The sequence below is a fragment of the Sorex fumeus genome, unplaced genomic scaffold, assembly GCF_029834395.1.
Source record: "Sorex fumeus unplaced genomic scaffold, SorFum_2.1 ptg000010l, whole genome shotgun sequence".
Classification (NCBI taxonomy): Eukaryota; Metazoa; Chordata; class Mammalia; order Eulipotyphla; family Soricidae; genus Sorex; species Sorex fumeus.
Genome location: NW_026606067.1, coordinates 1,986,995 through 2,010,386, shown reverse-complemented (window position 1 = coordinate 2,010,386; position 23,392 = coordinate 1,986,995). Strand labels below are relative to the sequence as shown.

General features: G+C 54.8%; 1 protein-coding gene across 1 annotated transcript in view; it reads left to right on the top strand.

The window, feature by feature from the left end:
• The first annotated feature begins 564 nt into the window (after window positions 1–564).
• PKP1 (plakophilin 1) overlaps window positions 565–23,392 on the top strand; it is a 44,656-nt gene continuing 21,828 nt past the window's right edge. The window contains exons 1-2 of the mRNA XM_056110740.1: window positions 565–1,152; window positions 11,412–11,515. Of these exons, the coding sequence (XP_055966715.1) occupies window positions 951–1,152; window positions 11,412–11,515 (306 nt within the window). The 5' untranslated portion in view covers window positions 565–950. The remainder of the gene's footprint in view (window positions 1,153–11,411; window positions 11,516–23,392) is intronic.

Genomic DNA, 23,392 nt, shown 5'->3' with positions numbered 1-23,392 from the left:
GAAGTATAATATACCCAGAAGTCCTACAAAACTCTGGGGAAAGTGAGAGTTTGGAGTGTGTTGTCTAAGCACACTTCAGGTCTTCACCACGGATGGGGGTAGGGTTCAAATCAGACTTAATTCATCTTAAGTGAACTAACTGTCATTCAACCAGTTGAAACACTTTTTTTTTCTTTTAATTGAACTCCAAATCCTGTCCAGGCACCATCCTGTCTAAGCGCAAAGTCCAGTTCTGTTTATAGTGGGAGTTTCCTCTCCTACCCAATGGGACCGGGGCTCAACTTTGTGGATGGGGTTTCTAGTTTGTGCCTGGGTGGGTTTCAGGCCCCCCACGCCAATCCCTGCAGATAGGGAGCGGTCTTCCAGAAAGGGGGGCGGGGGGGGGGGAGTACCAGCACTTTCAGAGCATTCTCTTAGGACAGGGGCTAACCCCCATCCTCCAACCAGGGAGGCCCGGGGGACAGAAGGCCACGATCCTCCTCCGACTCTTGGGGGCCCTAAGAAAGGAGCCTTGTTCCTAGAGAGACGCCTCCCGGGTGCCTGGGCTGAGTGCAGACTCCACCTTAGCAAGCAGGAACAGGACGGAGGGCGGCTCCTAGGGGCCACGTTTCCTGCCCCTGTGGAGAGCGCGAAGGGGGAGCAGGCGCAGAGCAGGGAAAGCCCCGGAGCGCCCCACATTGGGCCCTGCCCCCAGCGCGCCCACTCCCGCGGCGGGTGCCCGGCAGCCGTGCCTCTGAGAGCAGTGGGTGGCGCAGGGCAGGTGGTATATCCAGTCTGACGGAGGGCGGGCCTCGCCAGTGCCAGGAGAGGGAGAGCCGGGGTGGAGCGCCCGCAGCCGACACACTCGCTCTATGGCCATAGGGAGCCTCTGAGCGCGAGCAGAGCCGCTTCCCGCCGCCGCCGCCGCCGCAGCCGCCAGCCTCGCTCTCCGGGCCCCGCGCAACGCCACCATGAACCCCTCGCCGCTCAAGACCGCGCTGGCCTACGAGTGCTTCCAGGAACAGGACAACTCCACGCTGGCGCTGCCGTCCGACCAGAAGATGAAGACGGGCACGTCGGGCCGGCAGCGCGTGCAGGAGCAGGTGATGATGACCGTCAAGCGGCAGAAGTCCAAGTCCTCGCAGTCGTCCACCCTGAGTCACTCCAACCGAGGTAAGGGCGCGCGGGCACCCGCTCGGCCACCTGGCGACGGGGTGCCGGGGGCGCGCGGGTGCGTCCAGGCGCCGCGCCCCGGGTTTCCTGGGGTTCCGCGGTCCCTGGAAATGGGCAGCGCGCAGTGGACGCCCGTGCTGCCCCCACGAGGAGTCACAGGCAGGAAGCTGAGGGTCTCCGGGTTTCCGCCCGGGATCCCTGGGGGAACGGCGAGGGTTCGGGGATCACCCGCGGCTGCCCCTCTCCTACACCCGCTCCTAGCCGACCTGCCCTGCTGCGGGTTCGGCCAGGCCAACAGGCGCCCAGGGGCGCGGGAGCGCCGTTCAGGAAGGGCTGACGCGTGGGAGCGGGTCTCTGGGTCGTCGGGCCGGCGTGGCAGGATGGGGAGGGGACGCGGGCACGGACCAGGATGGAGATGAGCCTTGAAAACCTCCGTGCTTCAAGAGGCAGGGCTGGTTCGAAGGTCACTCCCGGCCAGCGCTTCCAGAGGCCGGGAAGGGAAGGGACGGGACGCATGCGGCTGGTTCCCAGACGCCAGGCGAAGAGACCCTGCTTGCCTGCGGCTGCTCCCTCCACACTCGGCTCTGGGAAGGGATCTACAGGGGTGGGGGCATGGATGATCCCTCACATCACCTCCTGCGGAGAGAGCCCCACTCTACCCCCGAATAGCCCCCTCATGGGGGAAAGCAAGAGACTGGGTAGGACCCCAGAACTTCAAGGATCAAGGATCAAGACCAGGGAGGGGCTTGTGCCCAGAATGGTGAGGTCAAGTTCCGGCACAGGAAGCCAGAGGGTTGCATCCAAATCACTCGTTTATACTGTTAAACAACTATTCAGCAACAGGCTCCTGGCTCAGCAGACTTCACACCCCGAAAGCCCTGAGTTGTTTATTGAGTCTGGAGCTCCTGAGAGAGGAGTGGGTGCAGTACCTGCGTGCCTCTGTGTGTTTTTGTCTCCATCTCTGTCTGTCTTTCTCCCTCTCACACACATGCACAGTCTGAGTAGTTCAACGCCGAGAGCCGTGGGATTGCAGAGGGCAAATGGCGGGCTGAGCCCCAGTGGTGAAGGCTTCCACTGCTCTGTCTGGCCTTGCCTGGGCTCCTGTATCTTCCCTGCCAACCTCCTGACACCCCTCTCCCGCCAAACCTTGGTCTCCTTCCCTTTGACTGAAGGCCTTGGTGGTTGCTTACTAGACATGGGTGTGGAGTCCTTTTGGGATAATCAAGTGATCCACTGCTACTTGTAGTCTGCCCCACTCCCAGCCAAGTTTGTCTCCTCCCCCAACTTTCAATCTCCCCACCCCATCACCCCCATCCTCTCCTATTCCACCCTTGGCCTCAGTTTCAGCCTCCCGACTCCACCATCTCAAACGGCTGCCATTCCCCAGCAGCCCTCGGGCATGGGCTGGGTGTGCCTCACAGTCCCCAGGTCTAGCCTGGGTGGCCTCCATCTGCCAGACTCTTCTTCCTTCTTTTCCTCCCCACTTCCCTAGTGTGAGGTCCTCTGGGCCGTGCTCGCTGGCCCAAGAGGGATTCCCGGGACCGATGCCCCCTGTCCAGCAGCTGGGCTTTCCAGGACTGGCCCTGTGGGCGTGGCCCCTTGGCGCCCAGTCTGGCAAGGTTCCCACGGGGGCCAGTTTTCCCAGCGGCATCCTGAGTGGAGGAGGCGGTTAGGCCACTGGAGCTGGTGTTTCTGGTTTATCTGGCTTTGTTTTCATCAGATTTCTCCTCTTCATCAGAGCCGCCCAGCACTCCCTGGTTTGTTCCAGGGCCACCTCCACTCATGGGCCCCTCTTTCTCATCGGGGCACCCCTCCTGTGTATCTGCTCTGCTTCCGGGAGGGGAGAGCGGGTGGCAGTGGAGGGTCTGTGTCTCAGCACCATTCCCTCACCCTCCAGCCCCCAATGCACTCAAAATCTCTGTCCCCCCAACACCCCCCCCCACCACCACCACAGTCTCATTCAGGTCCTTTCCGGGTAGAATCCCACTTGAGATCCAGAGAGAGAGAGCTCACAGGGCATGTGTGAGGCCCCTAGTTCAATCCCTCATGCCCTACAGCCTCCTGAGCACTGCTCGGTGTGGCCCTAGTGACCCCCTGGTCCAGGTCTTAGCAACATTGCCAGCCCATAGAGTTGGGTTTGAGTATCACTGGGAGTGGTCAGGGCCCCTCAGTACTGCTAGAGAAACTGCCCCCCCCCCGCAAAAAAAAATAGAACTCCCACTTCAAAGAAAGACAGCATGGCCACCTCCTTGTGGAGTGCCCGGTAGAGTCCACTCCTCCTGCTATGTGAAGGACAACCAAAGAATTCACTGCCCTTAGTGCTGGCAATAGGAGTAGCTTTCCTCAGAGCCCTCCCTGCTTTGGTTTTATTTGTAGCTTGGCCGAGATGTCCCCATCATAGCCTCCGAGGGCTGGACAGAACCTCGGGAAGCAGTCTTGGTGCCCCCTGCGTTTGAAACTTGGGGTTCCCTCCTGTCAGCCAGCCCCTGGGAAGCAAGAGGGAGTCTGAGATGAATAATATGCCTCTTTGCTTCAGCTGGTCCCACCATAACCTGCTCCTGCTTGAGAGTGTCCCTGCATGGCCCCAACTGTCACTCATGCTACATGAGGAGCAGGAAAACCAGGGGTGTGGCAGCTGAGCACCCCCCCCCCCCGCCCCCAGTAGGCTAAGTTGCTCCCTGCAGGGTTGACCATGAACTGCCATCTTGGGGACAGGGCTGGCACACTGCATATGCTGCGTGTGTCCAGGGCTTTTATCCCCTCAATTGCAATCTCTCCCCAAATCCCAATTGTTCCAGTCCCCCCCCCCCCCCACTGCCCCACCACAAAGCCATGCTTCCCGGAGTTCAGTGGAACCCGTGTCTTTTCTTTCTCCTCTCCTCATTCCCTGCAGTGGGAATTGTATCTGCTCTTGATCTCTCACCGCATTTGTGACTTTTACTTTTTGCTTTGACGTTCTCTTTTTCCTTTCTACTGAGAAGTTTTCCATCTAAAACTGCAAAGCCTGTGTTTCTCCGAAGTTACAGAGGGGTTAAAGGGGCGGCATGGGGTTAAAGGGGTGCCATCTCCTCTCCCAGAGTCTCCCATTCCAGTATTCTCACTGGTGGGTGCTACTAGAGGCTTCCCAGGGGGCTGCCATGTGGGGCTCACAGTGGCCAGGGTGTCACCCCACTCTGCTTTGTTGTCTCATCTGGATTTGTGTTCTCAGCATGAACCCCTCAGCCCGTGAACAGACATCACTCCTGGGTGATTTTCTTAGCACCAAAACAGAGCTGGCCGATGGATATAAAGGCTCTTTGTGCTTTCACCTACTGCCACGTGAAACCTATTCATTAAACTTTAAATGAACCAATTCTTGCTTCTTTACAATGTAGCTTGGCTTGCAGTTAAGGTTTTAGGCAGAGTTTCCGTTGGCCTGTTATAGGCAAAAAGCTCTGACTCTTCTGGGGTGCTTCAGGGGCAGTACTGCGTCCCCTGGCTCCCTCACCTTGGGTAGCCCCAACGGCAGATTCCAACACATGAAAACAAAAGCCAAATTCATCTCCCTGCACACCAAATATGAATAAGTCATATTGGTTATGACCTTAAAATTTTGGGAGTGATTTTTGCCCTGGGGGATGATTCTTGAACAAAATAAAAGAGAAGAATGTTAGAACATGCAGGCACGAGCAGGTACACATGGTCATTGTGGCCTGGCACACACATGCACACACGTGAGCTCTCAGTCATGCATGCTCAGGCACACATATGTGCCCAGACACAGCCCGCTTTGCAGGAGATCAGCTGGAAGGGACTCCAGTTCCCTCTGCCGCAATGTGTGATCCTGGGCGAGTCACTGCCCCCCTCTCAGTCTCCGAGGCTGTGAGAGGTCGAATGAGATCATCCCCCAGTGCTTTGCGATGGGAACACGCTGTGGAAATAGCTCGTATGAGTCCCGACCTCTGCATCCCTGTCTGCCTCGGTCCCTCAGCAGCTCCTTCCCTCAAGGTTCATCACTCAGAGTTTCGCTCTAGTCAACATCCCAGGCCTCCAAACCCCGCCTCTGAGCCACAGCTTTCAAACTGGGAGACACTGGTTGGGGGAGGGGGGTCGGTCATCCTGCAGTTTAAAGAAAAGGCCAGTGGCTGGGCTCCTCCCCAGGAGATTCTGCTTGAATTCATATGGACGCCTGGGTGACTCTTTTTTTTTTTTTTTTATAATTGAATCACCGTGAGATAGATAGTTACAAAGTTGTTGGTAACTGGGTTTCAGGGTTTCAGTCATACAATGTTTCAACACCCATCTCTTGCCCCTCCCTACCCCAGCGTTCCTCTATGGCAGGCACTTTTCTACTTTTCTTCTCTCTCTCTCTCTCTCTCTCTCTCTCTCTCTCTCTCTCTCTCTCTCTCTCTCTCCTTTTGGTTTGGTGGGCGGCTCTTAAAGGTTCTGAGGTTCTTCTGATGTGCAGCAAAGTTCAAGAATCATTCCCTAGTTCCCATCATCCTCACTCACTTGTGTCACTCCCTAAACAGGCACATTCTCCCTGTCTCTACATCAAATATAGTGAATGTTTGTTGCTGATATTTTTAGGGTCACACCCACTTGCTCTCAGGGCTAACTCCTGGCTCTGTGCTCAGGGATCACTCTCAGCAGGCCCTGGGGCTCATATAGGGTGCCAGGGATCAAACCTAGGTCAGCTCCATGCAAAGCAAGGGCCCTTGCCGCTGGCCTGTCTCTCTGGCTTGCCAATGATTTTTACCCTGGATACCCACCCAGGCAGCTGAGTCCTGCTCTGGACCTTGCCCACCTTAACCCAAGCCCTGGGTCAGTCCTACCTCCCACCTTTGCCCGATCCTGTAGGTTGGGTGGCGTCCCGCGGCCCTGGCTCCAACATGTCCCAGCAGAGCCCTCAGGAGTCACGTGCGCCACTGGGGGAGAAGCGAGCACAGAGGCAAGCAGCAGGGCTGTCCAGGCCTCTCTGCTCTGCTCACATGCCCAGGGAAAGGGCAAGAGCCACAGCGAAGCTCTTGGTGAGGTCACGCGAACCCCATGCCCTCCTCAGCCTCCTGGAGGATGCAGAATGGGAGCTGATGCCCCGTCAGCCTCTGCCGAGCAGAGGGAGGGGGCAGGTTTGACTCTCTCCTCCTGCAAGGATCTGCAACTCTCAGACTCAGCTGAGGAAATGTGGACTCAGTTTTCCTGTGTCTTATCTCATTTTAATTCCTCTGCTTTCCTGGGCACCCTGGGGGAGAGAGATTTCAGCAGTGAAGTAAAAGCACTTCTAGGAAGAAAGACCAAGGGATCTGTTCTTGAGTTTTTCACGCTGAGGAGCAGACGGGCTTTACTGGGGTCACAGAAGCTGGATGGGATGTGAGAAACAGGAAAGTTAGAGTGTAAGTTCCAGCTACCCCCATGAACATCCGGTCTCTGGATAAAGCAATGGCTACCCACAGCCCGTCAGTATTTGGTGTTCCTGACTAGCAGTGAGAGGGGCTTGGGGCAGGGGAGGGGAGAGGAAAAGATTCTAGAAGACCTCAGCCTCTGAGGGAAGCTGTTGGCCAGACCAGCCAGTGTCAATGTCCTGAACTTCAAATCCTTGACTCATAACCGCAGGCTGCTTGTTTCAGGAAGTTTCCAGCTTGACTGGAGGAAGGGTCTGTGGATATATGTGTACCCACGCACACATAAGTGCACACACACTCACATCCATGCCCATGCATATACTCAAATCACATATACTTGTTACATACTACGTAACACACATTCTCTCACACATTCACATACTACACACGTTCATTCACACACTTACATGTTCACAGACTCACGTTCACACTCATAGACGTGTCAGTACTCACACTCCACCACGCACATGCACACACTGACTCACACTCTCAATCACATACACTCACAGTCACACAAACACACACTCAATGACACTTCATCACACACATGCACACACAGACTCACCACACTCAATCACATACACTCACACGCTGTCGCACAAACTCACACACTCAGTCACTCTTCACCACACACATGCGCACACAGACTCACCCACTCAATCATATACATTCACACACCATCACACAAACTCATGCACTCATAGTCACTCACACGTCACCACACATACACACACACACACTGACTCACACACATTCAGTCACATACACTCATCCGCAATCGCAGACTCACACTACACACTGCACAAAAGCTACATTCACACCTGGTGAGGGTGTGTGTGTGCAGGGAGTAGAGCAGTGGAGGGCTGGTTTTTCTGAGGTAGGAACAAGAGAGGGTTGGAGTGCCCAAGACAGGGTGGGGTCAGTTCTGGCAGAAGCTGGTTTTGTTTAAGGTTTTGAATGCTGCAGAAGGTTTGGCTGAGGAGAGAAAGAACGTTCCAGGTGCGATGGGTGTGACCCACTTGAAAGCTTGGCAGTGGTTGGGATGAGTCAACCCAAAGGTTCTCTGCCCCACTGCAGTGACCTCCTGCAGGGGCTCCTCTCAGGGGCTCCTCTCCAGAGCATGGCCCCAAGAACACGGCGCACAAGCATCATCAAGGACGGGGCATCCGAAACCCTTTTCACTCTTGACCCCTTGCGCCTGAGAAATGAAACCTGGGAGAGCTGCTGGAAGCACCTTTGAGTCACTCCAGGGCTAATTTTAAATTTATTCACGTTCAGAAACTTTTCACTGTTGCCAGCGCTCTGAGCCTCACGCTGAGTTCCGCAGTCCCATCTGGAGACAAGGTTCAGGGGCACTGAGCTGGCAGCACCTAGAGACAGGAAACAGGCACTCAGGCATCTCGAGAGGGCCGCACATCCCAGCATTGCTTGATGTGTGAGTGAGCAGCTGGTGTTGGTTGAACACACAGGAAAACAACGTTCTTCCTGAGACATTTGCTCTATGACCTCGGGGTTCTGTGGGCGGCCGGACGCCTCCCCAGGAAGTGCGTACATCAGGCGGGTAGCCAGCATCTCTCAAAAGCCACCATGCCTGCTCCTGGCGACTGCGTCCTCCGAAAGGGAACTGTGGGCGCACAGACGCCTGGCTGAAAGGGTTAAAAGTGATGAGGTGAGCTGGTGCTGAGGTCACCTGGCCTGGGGACCAGGCCTCCTTCACACGGAAGCTGCCTTGGCTGTTCTTGAGGAGGAGGCTTGTCCTTTAGGCCAAATTCTCAGCTACTCCTTCTTCCGGTGGTGTATCTGACTCTCAGGGCACCGCTGTGGCTGGGAGGCAGCTGGTGCAGTGGCATTCCAGGACCTCAGACCCGTTACAGTTACAGGATGTTGAGTCTTTTGACCCTCGAGAGACTTCTCCAGGCAGTTGTGGGGAGATGTCGCTGATACAAAGGTCTCGGTGGGCCTTGAGAGGCTCTGGTCAGCCAGGACGGTGTCCTATGCTCAGGTTCCCCAGGAAAGACTTGCTTTTAGGTCAGTGGGTGTGGGGGTACATGATGACGAGGGCTGCCATGAGACGAGAACCAGCCACACAAAACCAGCCCCTGAGTGTGGAGAGAGTTGCCCAGGGCCGTGGGTCTGGTTTGGTTCCATAGATGTGCACTGAGGCAGAGTATGACTATTATTCTCCACTGTGCACTTTCAAAGGGAGCACTTATTGCCAAAAGCACAGCCCAGGGTCAGGATGGGGCTAGACCACATTTGATGCCCCTGTTAACTGCGTCTCTCTGTCCTGCGGCTCTTTCCTTCGGGCCCAGTACAGGGTGTGACTTCCCGTGTACAGTTCAGGTCTCCCCTGCCCCCCATCTGCCCCTCCCCATCTCAGCAGCTGACAGGGCCATGGGAGTACAGACAGCTTCAGGGTGCAGTCAGGATATCTGACCCCCAACTTCAGGCAGATCATAGGGTGCCTTCAGGAATGACCTAGAAGGGCCCAAAACCCGAAGTAGGAGCTGCAGGTGACTCCTGTCACCCTAAGTCCCCCTGGGACAGAGATCTGCTTTGTGCAGTGCCGTGGGATCTGGTGCACCCCCACACGTGCCGAGGACTCCCACCCCACAGGAGGAGCAGAATGGGAGCTAGGGAGGCTGGGGTGTGGGAGGACAGCCTTGGTCTGGGTGACCTCACCGTGCAAGGGCCCCTCCGGGAAACCTCCCCACTCAGGAGGCCACCCCGCGGCTGCAGCTCCCAGGAATTCTCTATCACCACCTCAGAGTTTCCATCCGGAAGCAGTTGGCTGACCCCTGCGTGCCCTTTGGTGAGAAATTCAACTCGTGGGGTGAGCACCAAGTGCACCGGGGCCAACCAGGCCCCAGGAGGGACCCTGGAGGGGGGTCTGCCCAAGCCTGGGCTGGCTGCAGCTCCTCTCTGAGCACAGGAGGTGTGTCTGAGTCTCTGGATTGCCTCCAGACTCCTACAGAGGTGGCAGAGGGGCAGCTTCTGAGGAAGGGAGAGGAGCAAACTGTGGGCACTTTCCAGAAGGTCCCTGAGGAGCTGGAGTGGGGCCTGGCCTGGTGCCTTCGGGGAAGGACACTGCTCTGGGAGGGCCCTGAGGCGGGCCGCTAAGGGGCCTTTGATGTCTGCCCTCCTTCCTTCTCAGCAGCACCCTCTCTTGAGAACTCTGAATGCCAGCAGAGGTCACTGGTCACTGGGTCACTGCTGGCCCAGTCCAGAACAGTAGAGCAGGAAGGGGCCTGGGTTGGGTGGACAGAGAGGTCCGAGAAATTTGCAGGGCAGAGCAGAGGAGCTGCCCCGATGCCAGATCAGGGTAGGCATCTGGCCAGGCAGAGGGTGCTGGTGGCCAACTGACTGCCTACCTGTGATGTGGGGATGGGTGGACAGGAAATCAGGGCAGCACCCCCAGCCCCTGTGTGACACCAGGCAGGGACTGCTGCTGCCTCCCAGGGCTGTGCCCTCCCTGCTGTTCCTCCGTCTGGCTAAGTGTGCCCTATCTCCTACCGTTCCCTCCAGATAAGTTGGCAAGGCCCAAGGGAGTGTGACAGACTTTGGGGAGTTGTCCCCACCAAAACCTTCCCCTGGAACAGTTCTGGTGCAGGACCCGATGCAGCCATCAGGAAAGGAGGGGCAAGTACCCTGGACCCCACATCCTTGTGCCCACCCCACCCACCCTGATGTGGGGCAGGAGACACCAGCACGGCACGACCTGAGAACAGGCTGTCCTGTGTTCAGAGGACACAGAGCTTGCCCGAGGTGGGCTGCTCAGAAAGGTCCCCTGGACCAGAGAGAGGACAGTGGGCAGGGCACTGGCCTTGCACACGGTTCACCTGGGTTCCGTCCCCGGTACCCCATATGTCCAGGCACCAGCAGAAGGGAGCCCTGAGCACAGAGCCAGGCATGAGCCCTGAGCAAAGCTGGGTGTGGCGCCAGTACCCCATTCCCCCATTCCCCATCCCCCTCCAAAAACAAAGGTGTTCCTGGAGGAAGGAGAGGACGTGTTGTTGATCTTGGCTCTTGAGGGAGAGGAGATTTGACGGCTGTGTCCAAGGGGAAGGCAGGCCTGGCCAGGGCCCGGGGCCAGCAAACGATGGTGTATGACCATCAACCATGCTTTGAGGACAAAAGAACAGAGAGCAGGCCAGCTTTCTCAGAGAGGGGGGGCTTTCCTGCAGCAACCCCCCACCACCAATTGCATGAAAAGGGGAGCCCCTCCAGGAACCCCAAATCCAGGTCTGATTTCTGTGATTCAGGGCCGCTTTGCAGCTAATAATCCTAATGACTCTGCCCTCCTTTGGAGCCTGTCATTTGTGGGTCTCCACGCACTCCGAAAACATTCATTAATCCTCAGCGGGGCCTTTGAGGTTGACGGACGCTCCCCCTTTGCCAGCGGGAGCCCCTAGGAGACGGAGGAAGGAGTGGAAAGTCACCCCGTCACGGGCGGGGCACTGCAGAGACTGGGCAGAGTCCTGCCCAGGGTGGATGGTGCCAGCTGCCGCTGCTCTGGGTCGCTGACCTGGCTCTGTACCTGGAATGTGGAGGTCCTGCCTGCAGTCCCCCAGCGGGAAACTGATCTTTGTGCCCCATGGCGTCGTGATCCCCTGCAACGGAACAGCAGTGCTCCGCGCCTCTCCAGGCCAAGTCCTGAATTGTAGGTGTTCGCCCCCCACCCCCTCTGGGGTGAACGAGACTTCCAGGTGCCGGCTGCTGTCTGGAAGTCGCGTCTGGGCGGGAGTGGAGTAGCTCATCACCCTCCTCTCCTCCTCGCCTCTGTGGGTTCACGGACCTGAGTGAGGTGACTTCACCAGGAGAGAGGCCTGGGTGCCCCTTACGGCCAGCACTGCCTAACCCACTGCCTTTGTCCTCAAGGTTCCATGTACGATGGCCTGGCTGACAACTATAACAACTATGCGACCAGCCGCGGCAGCTACTTCTCCAAGTTCCAGGCGGGGAATGGATCCTGGGGCTATCCGGTAAGGCGATGCTTCCATCCAAAGACCTGAGTTGCTCTGGGGAGTAGCATGGGACCCTGGGGTGGGGGAGTGCCACAGTGGCCAAGGAAAAGGATACAGGTGGATGTTGGTGCTTTGGCGTGGGATTTTGGCCATTTTCACTAGGCTTTCACCTCTTAGGCTGGGTGTCACTCCCTAGATAATGACCTAGATCACTTCATTGCTCTTACTGAGGGCTCTAGTCAAGCTCTTTCTGAATGTCTCAAAATGAGCCCATTTTATGAAAGGAGTAAAGAAAAGAGAATCTTTTTCCCCAGCCTATTTCCCACTCTATCTGGTTCTATGATGGATTTGAGATAAGTTTGGATTCAAGTCTGTTCGTGAATGAAGTTAGATGTTTCTAGGAAGTACCTGACAGAACCTCACTCTTCATTTAGTCTGAACTATTGGTCAAGGAGGGAGCTCTAGAAGGTTCTTCCCTGAGACCAGGGGAATGTGATGCTGGAGCAAAAAGTTGAGTTTGTAAGTTGGACAAATGTGGGTTCAGATTCTAGCTCTATTGTGCCTTGGACTTGGGTAAGATACTCTCTGCTAGGCTTCTGTTCTTCCTGTAAAAAAAAAATTGTATGGCAGAGAATGTCTAGTGAAATTATTATTAGGAGGATATGGATATCTCCTGGTCCCAAAATTCTGGCTTCTTTTTATTTTTATGAATTTCAACACTTGTCTGTACTTGTTCTTAAGGATACTTTTGTGAAACTCTGCAGACATTTGCTTAGGGAATAAATGCCACTTGCGACAGAAAACTGGGTACTGTCTTTGGGGGTGGGGAGGTTCCAGATTTTCAGCAGAATCTTCTTTGAATGCATCCTGCTCACAAATATCACCCCCAACTGTCAGCGTTCTGGGCAAGGGAGAGAGTGAGTGGGAGGTGAATCAGGTATGCTCTTGTCAGTGATTTTATCCTTTCCTTCCTTTGGATGATTCTTGGATGATTTTGTGGCATCTGAAAGGATTCACAAGTTTGCCACAAATTTACCTTCCTTCCTCTTTTCCTGATTCTTGATCTTCTTTGCTACCCTCCATGCAACATAAATACAGTTGACTAAGACCAATTAGCTGGCAGATGAATGAGTAAAGAGCTTTGACACCGTGATGAACGGACAGAATCTGGGGAAACGACTTAGTAATGCAGTGTCAACGATTAGATGAGGCCAAGGAAGACAGATCCCTGGATGGGACCAGCAGTGAGGATAATGAATGAATAATCATGCTGACAAAGCACAGTTGCTTTTCTTTACATCCATTATGTCACCAAATCCTCACCGAGACTAAGTTCCTCCAATCCCAGCCCTGTTTGCCTCTCTCTGGCTCTGTGACTTTAGATAAGCCTCTTAAACTTCCCTGAGCGTCAGTGTTCTCTGTGAAACAGGGACTTCCAGACGTGTGTGTCGACTTCGTTCACATTACCTGTGTGTCTCCTTCCTACCACATAGCACTAACTGTGAAGTATTATCGAAGGGGCCATTAAGGGTCGGGGTGGGGTGGGGGTTGGTGAGTTTTGACACACGAAAATATGTCACTGGAAGTTCTAAAGGAACTTTGTGAGAGGAGGTGTTTCCTCCACAAAGCTTCCAATGGCCCGTGTGGATCATTCTTTGGGGTGAACTTTCTGTAATCTCACCACCACCTCCCACCTCCCAGGCCCCCAAAGAACAAGCATCCCCACCCTGTGCTTTTTCACAGACAACCAGTGCAAATGCTTTCCTTTCCCAAACCCCACGGCCCCACCCTCCTCGCTCCTTCCTCCTGGCAGGACTGGAGACATGACTCATGTCAGGGCAGCTGCTGAGGCACGTTCTGTCTCCTCTCAGTTCAGGAGAGGCGATGGGAACAGCTCAGCGCTGAGCACACACGAGGATTTGGCAGAGGGAGGGGGCCCGGCAGGGAAGAATTGGAGTCATTGAGTTGGGACCCAGCCCTGGACTCAGCCTGGCAGAGCCATAGGGGTCGCTATTCAGAGGGAAGAAGCAAGGAGAAAGGCTAACCGAGATGGGCCCACGCTGAGATAACCCTGGGTCTGTGGGGTTTCCCCAGGGTTGGCACTCCTGGCACTTCACCTCTGGGGAAACCAATATGGCAGCCCAAGAGTGAGGGGGCAGGGCAAGGCAGGGCTGAAAAGGCCTCGTCAGCAGGTCTCCGGAGCTTCTGCAAGGCGCTCAAGGCCCATTTTCTGCAGAAACTTTATGTTCTCTCCATCAAACAAGTTGGATTGAGCAACGAGATGGCAGGGAGTGGGGCACACGGCCGCCGCGCCAGGAAAGAGGCTCTGCCCTAGGTGAACTTGTAGCAGAGTGGAGAAGCTCAGAGGGCAACTGAGGAATCAAAGCAGGCTTGAACGGCCACACCGAAAGGCTGCATCAGAGTCCCCATGGATCCAAATGTTTCTTAACCTTCAAAAAAGTCAGAAGTTAAGGGGCTGGAGCGATAGTACAGAGGGAAGGGCGCTTGCCTTGTGTGTGGTTGACCACGATACTTCATATTTGCCTTGAGCCCTACCAGAGTGATCCCTGAATGCAGAACAAGGAGTAAGCCCCGAGTACTGCTGGGTGTGACCCCCAAACCAAAATAATAATCATAATAACAAATAATTAAAATTTTGTTAACTAGAACTGAGTGGTTGTAGGGGCCCTTTCGAAAAATCATCCCATTTCTTCACTGCTGTGGCCTGGGTTGGGCAAGAAACTCTATTAACTGCTTTGCAAACCTCAGGCCTGAGTCTTGGTCATGGTTTCACATACCACATCTATAACATAGACTGGTCTCCTTGAGGATATATTTCATGTATGTATGTAAAGGGTGTATAGGTTATTCCAAATAGACATTTCTAAACTGCTTCAAAAAGCTGTGGTATCACCATCTGGTTTTACCTTCTGTGTCAGCAGTATTCCTCTAATGACAAATATAGGCTGTTTCTATGAGTACATACATCACAAATTAAGGAAATCGATAGACACTAGTAATAAGTAAAACTCAAAACAAAGCAAGTTGATCATAAACAACATCAAAGGCTTAAAAGAAAACAAATATTGGTTCAAAGAAAATCAATTCTTTACTCTGCTGGCCGCCCCAACTTCCTGCTCCTCCTTCAGAGACCCCCCACTTCTTCCCCATAGTGGTGACAGCAGAGTCCCGAGGTACCATGGGCATTGGGGGAGAGGGAGGGAATGGGTGACGTGCAGAGCCCCGCCACCATCCTCCCAGATACTCACTCTGTTCTTCCAGGTCCCAGACCCAGGAGGTGGGATATCAGGGCCCTGATACAGAGGTTTGCTCTGTACAGTTGTGCAGACTTCCCAGAAACCCTAAAAGGCTCATTGAGGGTCACACCATCAGTTGAAAGGACAGCAGCTGGCTCCCCTGACTTCCCCACTCCTCACCTAGTGGGATTTTGTTTTCATTATCTCAGACTTCTTTCTGTTTTTCTCACCTCAGTATTTTAACACTTCAACCTTGTTTGGAACTTGCAAGAGGCCCAAGATTCTGGTTTTTGTTTGTTTGTTTGTTTGCTTGGGGGCCATACCCAGAGATACACTCAGGATGGTACTCAGAGGATCATATGGGATGCTGAGGACTGACCCCGGGTCAGTCACATGCAAAGAAAGTGCCTTCAATGCTGAACCATTGCTCTGGCCCCAAGGACCATGAATCTGTTTCCCATCATCTCCCTTCCTGGCCCATAACCAAGCCTACTCTTTACTTGAGGAGTCAAACTAACTCAGCAGAAGGTAGGGGAGTGGCCTTGTTCTTTCTCCCTGGACTCAAGCTAGAGCTGGGTGATTGGAAGAGAGCTACCCGAAAAAACATTGTGCCAATGTCCTTACAGTAAAAAGTTATCTAAAATTGACATTTTAATGTTGTTTATCTAAAATTGACATTTAACATGTTGTTCCATGCTTTTATTTGATAAATCTGTCCACCCTAGACCAGTGGCTCTCCACTTATTTCTTCTAATTAAAAAAAATTACTGTCTGGAAAGATAGTACAGAAAATAGGGCATTTATGGGGATGGAGCGATAGCACAGAGAGTAGGGCATTTGCCTTGCACACGGACGACCCAGGTTCGATTCCCAACATCCCATATGGTCCCCTGAGCACCACTGGGGGTAATTCCTGAGTGAAGAGCCAGGAGTGACCCCTGTGCATTGCAGGATGTGACCCAAAAAGCACAAAAAGAGTAGGGCATTTATCTTGCACGTGGCTAGCCTGGATTCAATCTCTAGCACCCCATATGTTACCCTGAACTCTGCCAGGAGTGATTCTCGAGCACAGAGGCAGGAGTAAGCCTGAGCACAAAAGAAAACAAAACAAAAAACAATACCCACTTTGTCCTCCACATAGACAAGGGGCTCAAACAGAATGGCCTCAGAGCACAGCCCCGTCTGGTTTAGGTCCTACTGGATCCCTGCATCTTCCTCTGCAGAGACCGGGATGGGGTGGTAGGAGCAGGAGGCATTGGAAGCACAGTCTGTTTAAAAGCTGAAACGGGCTTTGCATTACTTAGATTTACACTAAATGTGAGACAAGGAAAATGAGGCAAGGAAAAACTTTGATTTCCAGTGAGTATTTCTGGATGAAGACGACAAGCTCCTTTCCTATTGGTTTTGCCTATGGATGTGTCAAGAAGCATCCTTCAATTCTTCCAGGAATGCTTTGATATGACCTGTTCCTTGGGTTGGACGAGACTGTCCTGCATAGGATGGGGCCCATAGAGAAGAGAAGTCATGCTGACATCACCAACCAGGAGGTCTGAGTCAGGTGTACCATGGGGGCTGCTGTATGGAGGTGTGGATCAGGTGTACCATGGGAGCTGCCATATGGAGATCTGGGTCAGGTGTACCATGCGGGGGGAGCCATATGGAGGTCTGGGCCAGGTGTACTATGGGGGCCGCCATATTGAATGATACAGCTGTGCTGAATATTCCTGAGACATATCTATCAATGTACAGCTAATCCAGTGAACTCCTAGAAAAGCCCAGTAAGGAGGAACAAGTTCTGGACTTTGGCCAGAAACTTCAAATCCAAATCCCAGCCCCATCCCTTAACTCGCCATGGCAACTTTTTAGCCTGAACCCCAGCCTATCTACTTCAGGCTAGGGTGAAATTTCTAGTTTGAAGGACAGTAGTTTGTGGATATGGAGAATCAGATCGGGGTAGGCCTGGATTCTAGTGTCCGTGGGACTGCTCCAAACAGAGGGTCTTGGCATGGTCTTCATCCCTCAAGGCCTTGGCACTCTGTCTATAAAAGCCTGACCAAGGATCCATCCAGTCAAATGTGGTGGGATCCAGTCCACTTTTCAGGTTTCTATGAGGCTCAAGAGCAGAATTGGGGTAGTTTCAGGACCCCAAAGCCTGAATGGTGACCTTCCCGGTGAGGGTCAGTGATGGCTCCAGAGAGCCCTCCCCTTCAGGCCTTCTGTATTTCCTCCTTGCTTCCTGCTGGGCCGCTCCAGGCACCAGGAAAACAGCCGCTAATGAGCCCTTGCCACAGGATGGGGAAGCTGGCCACACCATGTTAAGAAGGGCAACAGGCATTGTCTAGTAACCACCCTGCCACCCAGGCTCAGAAAACCAGGCCCAGCCTCTCCCCTGCGTCTGTCTCTCAGCACTGAGAGTGCGGCCACGCAACGTGGGCAGTGCCTGCTGGGCCGCTGTACTTGAAAAGTCTGGAGAGAGTGCGGGAGTGGACGCAGGCTCCTGACCTGAGAGGGAGTGACTGGTGTAATGCCAACTCAGAGCTCCTGCTTCCAGCCCGTGACTCACCCCCACTGGCCCCAGGAGATAGGAGGGGCCCCACGAGGCCCCCGGCTCTCTCCCAACAAGAAGAAACAGCCCTCTACTTGCCGAGGATGGAATGAATAGAGGCAGCGAGATTCCCCTTGGTGGTAAGTTCTTGGAAATGGCGCTTTTTCAGTGAAATGATGTATCACAAAGCCAGACCCTAGAACAGTATTGGGCCCGGGGTCGAGGCCCTCCTGTTATTTTCTAGACTGGAGACATTCCCCACCCTTAAACTACAGAGGAGAGAAAAGCCAGGGGCAGAGTTTGGTCTGGGTTGTCCCTTGGAGAGGTGCCCTGCGATTTTAGCTCCAGTTCCCCAAAGGGGCGCCATTTTCCCTGTGAGCACTTCTGACCGCCTGAGGATTGGGTTCCCACATGAGGTGCTGCCTTCCTTGACTTGTTTTCCTTCCTGGCTGACTGACTTCAGCCTCTCGTGGGACCAGAGACCCTTCATCCTGGCTGAGGTGAGTCAGGCCGAGTCAGGGAGGACAGAAGGTTCTAGAGGTCCGAGTCCTGGTTCTCGCTCCCTGCCCAGGTGACTGGTGCTGAGACCTTTAGGGCTACACCTCATCAGCAAGACCAGTTCTTGACCATTCCCCTGCAGCTAAGGAGGGAGATGTTGGAGAATAATCTTCTACCCCACTACCAGCACCATGGGTTTGTGGAAAGAAGAGGCCTGTCCCGGCATGCATTGCGGCCTGAGGAGTCTGAGACTTGAGCAGAGTGAGACTCTCACCCCAGAGAGAGTGAGGAACTTTGGACTCAGGCTAGGGCCCTCCTTCCTGAATGTTTCATAAGGGGTCAACTGCTTACATGTCAATAGCCCCAGAGGTCTCCTCCTCCTCCCTTGGCCTCCTGTCACCAATTCCTGAGGGCACAGACACCACGCTGGCCCTCAGCGCTGAGTGAACCCAGGGGACCTTCACTTCCTCCTAACCCAGGAGAAGACAGAATCTCTCTGGATGTGTGGACCCTCGTGACAGGGTTCCTTTGGTCTGAGTGTTTATGAAGACACACCAGGATTGTACAGATGGTAGGATGTGGGGGGGGGGGGGGCTTCTCACAGCCCACGCATCTGTGGCTTAACCCTTCCGTGCCTCTGGGTCACTCATTCCACGTTGCTCAAAGCTCTGATGGGAGGCTGGGGAGGCCGGGCCTTAGCTCCTGCCATCCTGAGATCTTCTGAAGTGTACAAGCCTCGGGCCATGGAGGGAGAAGGGGCTCAGGGTCTTCCCAAAGGAGGGGTTCTCCAGTAATCTCCCTCCTCACACACGTACTCAAATGAGAGCCTGAGAGGAAGCATTGTGAAGTCTCAGCACCTGAAGAATATGAGTGGAATTTTGGTTTTGACCTTTCCTTTCCTTTCTTGTCCTGACAAGAACCGCTCAACTCACTGCATAAGCCTGGAAGTCCTCAGGTGACAGTTAAAACAAGCCAAGTGCTGTGGGGCTGAGAGTGTGGCATCGAATGAATGCTAAACGTCCCTCTCAAGCTCCCTCCAGGCTTGACAGGTGGGCTCATGTGGGCCCCCAGCCTTCTCCCTAGCTTTCTCCCAAAGGACCAGAGAGCTGGGGGGCCGAGGCCCCAACTCACAGAGGAAGAATTCTAGTTCCACCCCATTTCCCCCTCTCCTTTTCGGACCCCCAGAGTTATCCAGCCTGGGGACTCAGCGCTGGGTCGTCTGTGTGAGCTGGGCTTGCCTCTCCCCTTTTATCTGCAGGGAAGGCGCATCTACAGCCAAGTGCTGGGGCCTGCCCGCAGCCGGGGCAGACTTGTCAGAACTGAGTCCGAGAGCGCTGGAGAGAGAGCTGGGTGGGCTGGGCGGTGGGAGTGGAGGAAAGGAGGTGGCAGGGAGAGCCATGAGTCAGGTCTCTGCCAAACTCCTGAGAACTGCTCCACAGTCTGGGCAGAGGGGGGGCCTCTTCCCAGGGCTCCTTTTGTCGCTGGGCTCAGCTAGACGGAGGCAGCCGCTTCTCCCAAGTGGGCGGAAGCGCTGTCGCCACCCTTGGCGAGGGTGGGGCTCCGCATTCACCCCCAGGCCCCCAGCAAGTCTCTGCGGGAGGCCTTCCTGCCCCAGAGAGCAAACTCAGCTGAAAAACAACATCTCATCAGCAAGGAGGAGTGCTGCGGGGAGGTGGGGACCCAGAGGGGAGAGGATCCCCAAGACCCCCCCCCCCCCACACACACACAGCACCTCTTGGGACACAGGCCTGGCAGCACGGAGCAGGACTGGGAGGGGCAGAGTCACAAACTGGCAAAAAGCAGCCTTGTGGGGCACTCTGGTATGGGGAAAACCAGGGCTCAGAGGAGTCATGTGGCAGCCTCCCCCCCACCCCCCCCCCCCCACCCGGCAACACAGCAAACCAGGGCAGAGCCAGCATATCACCCCTGACCTGCCAACCTGTGTCTGAGGGCCCTTGTCATAGCATCACATCTTTTCACCTTTGCCATCACAGGCAGCAGTGGCTCCAGACCTGCCTCCCCCACCTCCCTCCATATCAGATTTGTAAGGAACGCCTTGCCAATGGCATGTGTCTGTTTGTAAAGGAAACTTTTTTTTAATTTGTTTATATTGTTTTGTTTTGTTTGGGGGCCACATCTGTCGATGCACAGGGGTTACTCCTGGCTCTGCTCTCAGAAATTACTCCTGGCAGTGCTCTGGAGACCATATGGGATGCTGCGGATCAAACCCGAGTCAGCATGCCAGGCAGATTGCTCTCCCCACTGTACTACCGCTCCAGCCCCTGGAAAGGAAACTTTCTACCTTGAGCTCACACAGGCAAACCAGTGTCCTTTGCCACCAATGAAACTGACCTAGCTTCTAAGCAGCAATCACAAAAGAAAAAAAGCAACACATGATTTAATGGCCTGGAGATAAAGCTCCCCCCACCCCCCAGTCCCCAGTCAGAGAGACAGACAGACAGACAGACAGACAGACAGACACACACACACACACACACACACACACACACACACACACACCATCCTGCTCAGGAAGGGAGGTTGGGCAGTGTGTCAGGAGCACCCTTGTTCCCACGTGACTTTGCCCTGAAGATGCCCAGGGAGGGCAGGAAAGAGCAGTGTTAGCTGCTACTGTGTCCATCAGTGCCCTAAAGTCCCTCCCCACTGCCCCCAAGTGTGGCCCACCACCACCACTTCTGCTCCTTCTGCAGAATCACTTTCCCGAATCACTTTCCCCAGGCTGGGCCAGCAGGTCAGGGAGGGCCGAGGGCCCCAGGGAGCCCTGCCTTGATGAGGAGCATTTCCAGATGATGCTTCCTCTGAGCTGTCCACCACCCGCTGCACCCGGAGAGACACTGCAGGAAATCCCTGCAGGGCCTCTTCCACATCTCCCTGCACCTGCACTCAGCTCTCGAACTCCCCACTCCACTGCAGGGCTATGGGAGGAAGGAGAGGGAGAGTCAGGGAGTTATGTCAGTGGCCCTTTCCCTGTGGGCCTGGATGCGCCACCTCTCATGTCCACAAGGCCCTCCTGTCCTCAGGTAGCCCTTGGTGTCTGGGCAGTAAGGTACACACAGTTGAACACCTTTGTCCTGAGCCTCCCAAAGGCCCAGAGTCTGGGCCAGCAACCAATCAGAGGTACTGGTGGCGGTCCTGCAGAGCGCCCCCTAGCTGCAGAAACTCTTGGCCTCTGGGACTTGGTTCAGGACCCCAGTTTCTGGTGAACAAACTGGGGAAGGGAGAAAGCAAATCAGAGTCCTCCAACTCTAGCTTAGCTGAGCGGCCTTGGTCAAGCCTTGACTTCCCTGGGCCTCAGATTCTCCCAAAGGGAAGGAGGATGCCGCTGTCTGCCACAGCAGTGGCCACAGAGAGACAGGGCTGCTGAGAGACCACTCTGGACAGCAAAGGGGGATGCTCTTTGCCAGTTGTTGAGCCCCAGGCTAAAGTGTGCTTAAAATGTGCTCAAAGAACTTTCCAAGACCTTCTCTTCCTGACTTCACACCAGCAAAGCGATGAAGGGAAGGAGGCAATGCACACGTGTTGGGGGTGGGAAGAGGGGAGTCACAGAGACTCATCTTCCAAAGGGGGTTTCTTTCTGGGATGCCCAAGGAGCTCTCCCTCCATGCGTGATATGCTATCACTGCGGGTCCCATCTGCAGCTAAGCCTTCGCTGCCCTCAGATGTCGCCCCGCTACAGCCTTGGGCCCTTCTCTTCCAAGAACTGGAATACACCCCCTGGCCCAGTTGCAGAGAGGGGAAAGGAAGCTAGGGTGGGCAGTGGTCAGTAGTGAGTCTTCCCCAAGACTTTAGCACAGAGCAGGTTTAGGGCTTTCCTGGCCCCGTGGGCTTTCCTGTGTCTCTAGCAGGACGTTCCTCTAGCCGCTGGTCATTGTCGAAAATGCCAGGAGTCACCTTCCTTGGGGACCTTGGAAAGCCTAGCAGTTGCCACTTTGAGGAGGCGCCATCATGGGGATGTGGGGCTGAGCCTGGGTGCCTGGAGGGCTCAGCCTTGCATGAGTTCATGAAGATCCGGGATGAGCATGAGGAGGGGGTCCTGGCCACTGAGAGAGGCACCCAAGTGGCGAACATGTCCCAAGTGGGTTCCTTCCTGAAATGAAGCCTGAAGTCATTGTCCTCAAACCACCCCATGGGGTGTCAGGAATGAAGCAAGACCCATTTCTCAGGTGGGAGATGGAGGGGGCCAGTTGCCAGAGATGTTCCCCATGTTCAGTAGGCTCTGGAGAAGGGACATGTGCTGGAGCAACACAGTCAGCCATTGCAGTGTTTCCCTGTCAGGTGTTGGGATGCCCCAGGAAGCTCAGGGGGACACAGAAGGGCTCCCCCAACCCCTGACATCAGAGACCGAGCTGCCCCCTCCGTGCCTGCCCAGGACAAGGGCGCCCCTTCCTGCAGGGCCCTGAGTCCAGTCTGGAGCGTGCTAAGATCTTGGCCTTAGTGAGTAGAACACTCGTTCTGAGGTAACTGCATCCTAGAGCCGAGCTGCGTGCCATGAGGACCCCCTTCAGAGGTTGTGAGGGCCACGAGCTGCTGTCAATCAGGTCCCTAGTGACACCAGTACCCCTGGGCAGGCATCCAAACTTTCCTGGTCTTCTTCAGGTGGTGAGAGGTGCCCGCCCGCACTGGGGGCTGCCCCACTCCCAGGTGGGCTTTCTCCTGGGCTAGTGGACACAGTTGATATCCTGGGGGTGGGAATCATGGGGAACACCCCAGTTGGCATCTTCATGTCACCCCCAGGCCCAGACATCAGGCTTCACCCAGTGGAGATCCAAGAAGGGAATGGGGAACCTGCTCTGGGGGTTGGGGAGAGGCAGCCTCTCCAGGCCTGCCCGAAGGAGCAGTGCCCGGGAAAAGAAGGGACAGGCACACTCCTGCCCACCTAGTGACTCAGACTCGCGGCTCCCAGGCTCACTCCAGAGTGAGTCAGCCCCCTCAGGGCACCCCACAGCCTGGATCCCTGAGCACCCACGCTGGGGGGCTCTGCTCACAAGAAGGGGTGCAGAGCAGAGTGGCCACTTGCAAGAGAGCCCCCCACACTGCCTTGTGATTGACTGCGTCCAACAGACACGGATGGGGAGTCCTGGGGACGAGGAGATGGCAACCAAACCTGCTGGTGGGGCCTGGGGACGTTACAGCCCAGGCCTTTTCTCAGGAGAACCTTCTAGGACTTGGAGGCTGAGACTTGTGAAGTTGAGAGTGAGTGTGTATGTTTGTGTGTCTGTATCTGAATGTTGTACGTATGTTGTGAGTGTGTGCATGTGTCTGTGTGCCTCTGTGCATGTGTGTTTGTATGTGTGTGCCTTTATGTAGGTGTCTCTGTGTGTCTGTATGTGTGCTGCATTTGTGTATATGTGTTAGTCTCTGTGCATGTGTGTATGTGTGTCTCTGTGTTATGTGTGTGAATATTGTTTATGTATGTACATTGCATTTTTGTGTCTCTGTGTGTTTGTATGTCTCTGTGTGTCTACATGTGTATTTGTGTGTATATGCATACATATGTGTGTGTCTGTGTGTCTGTGAGTGTGTGTCTGCATGTTCGTGTATGCACCTAACTCTCACGGTAGTGTTGGCATTGTG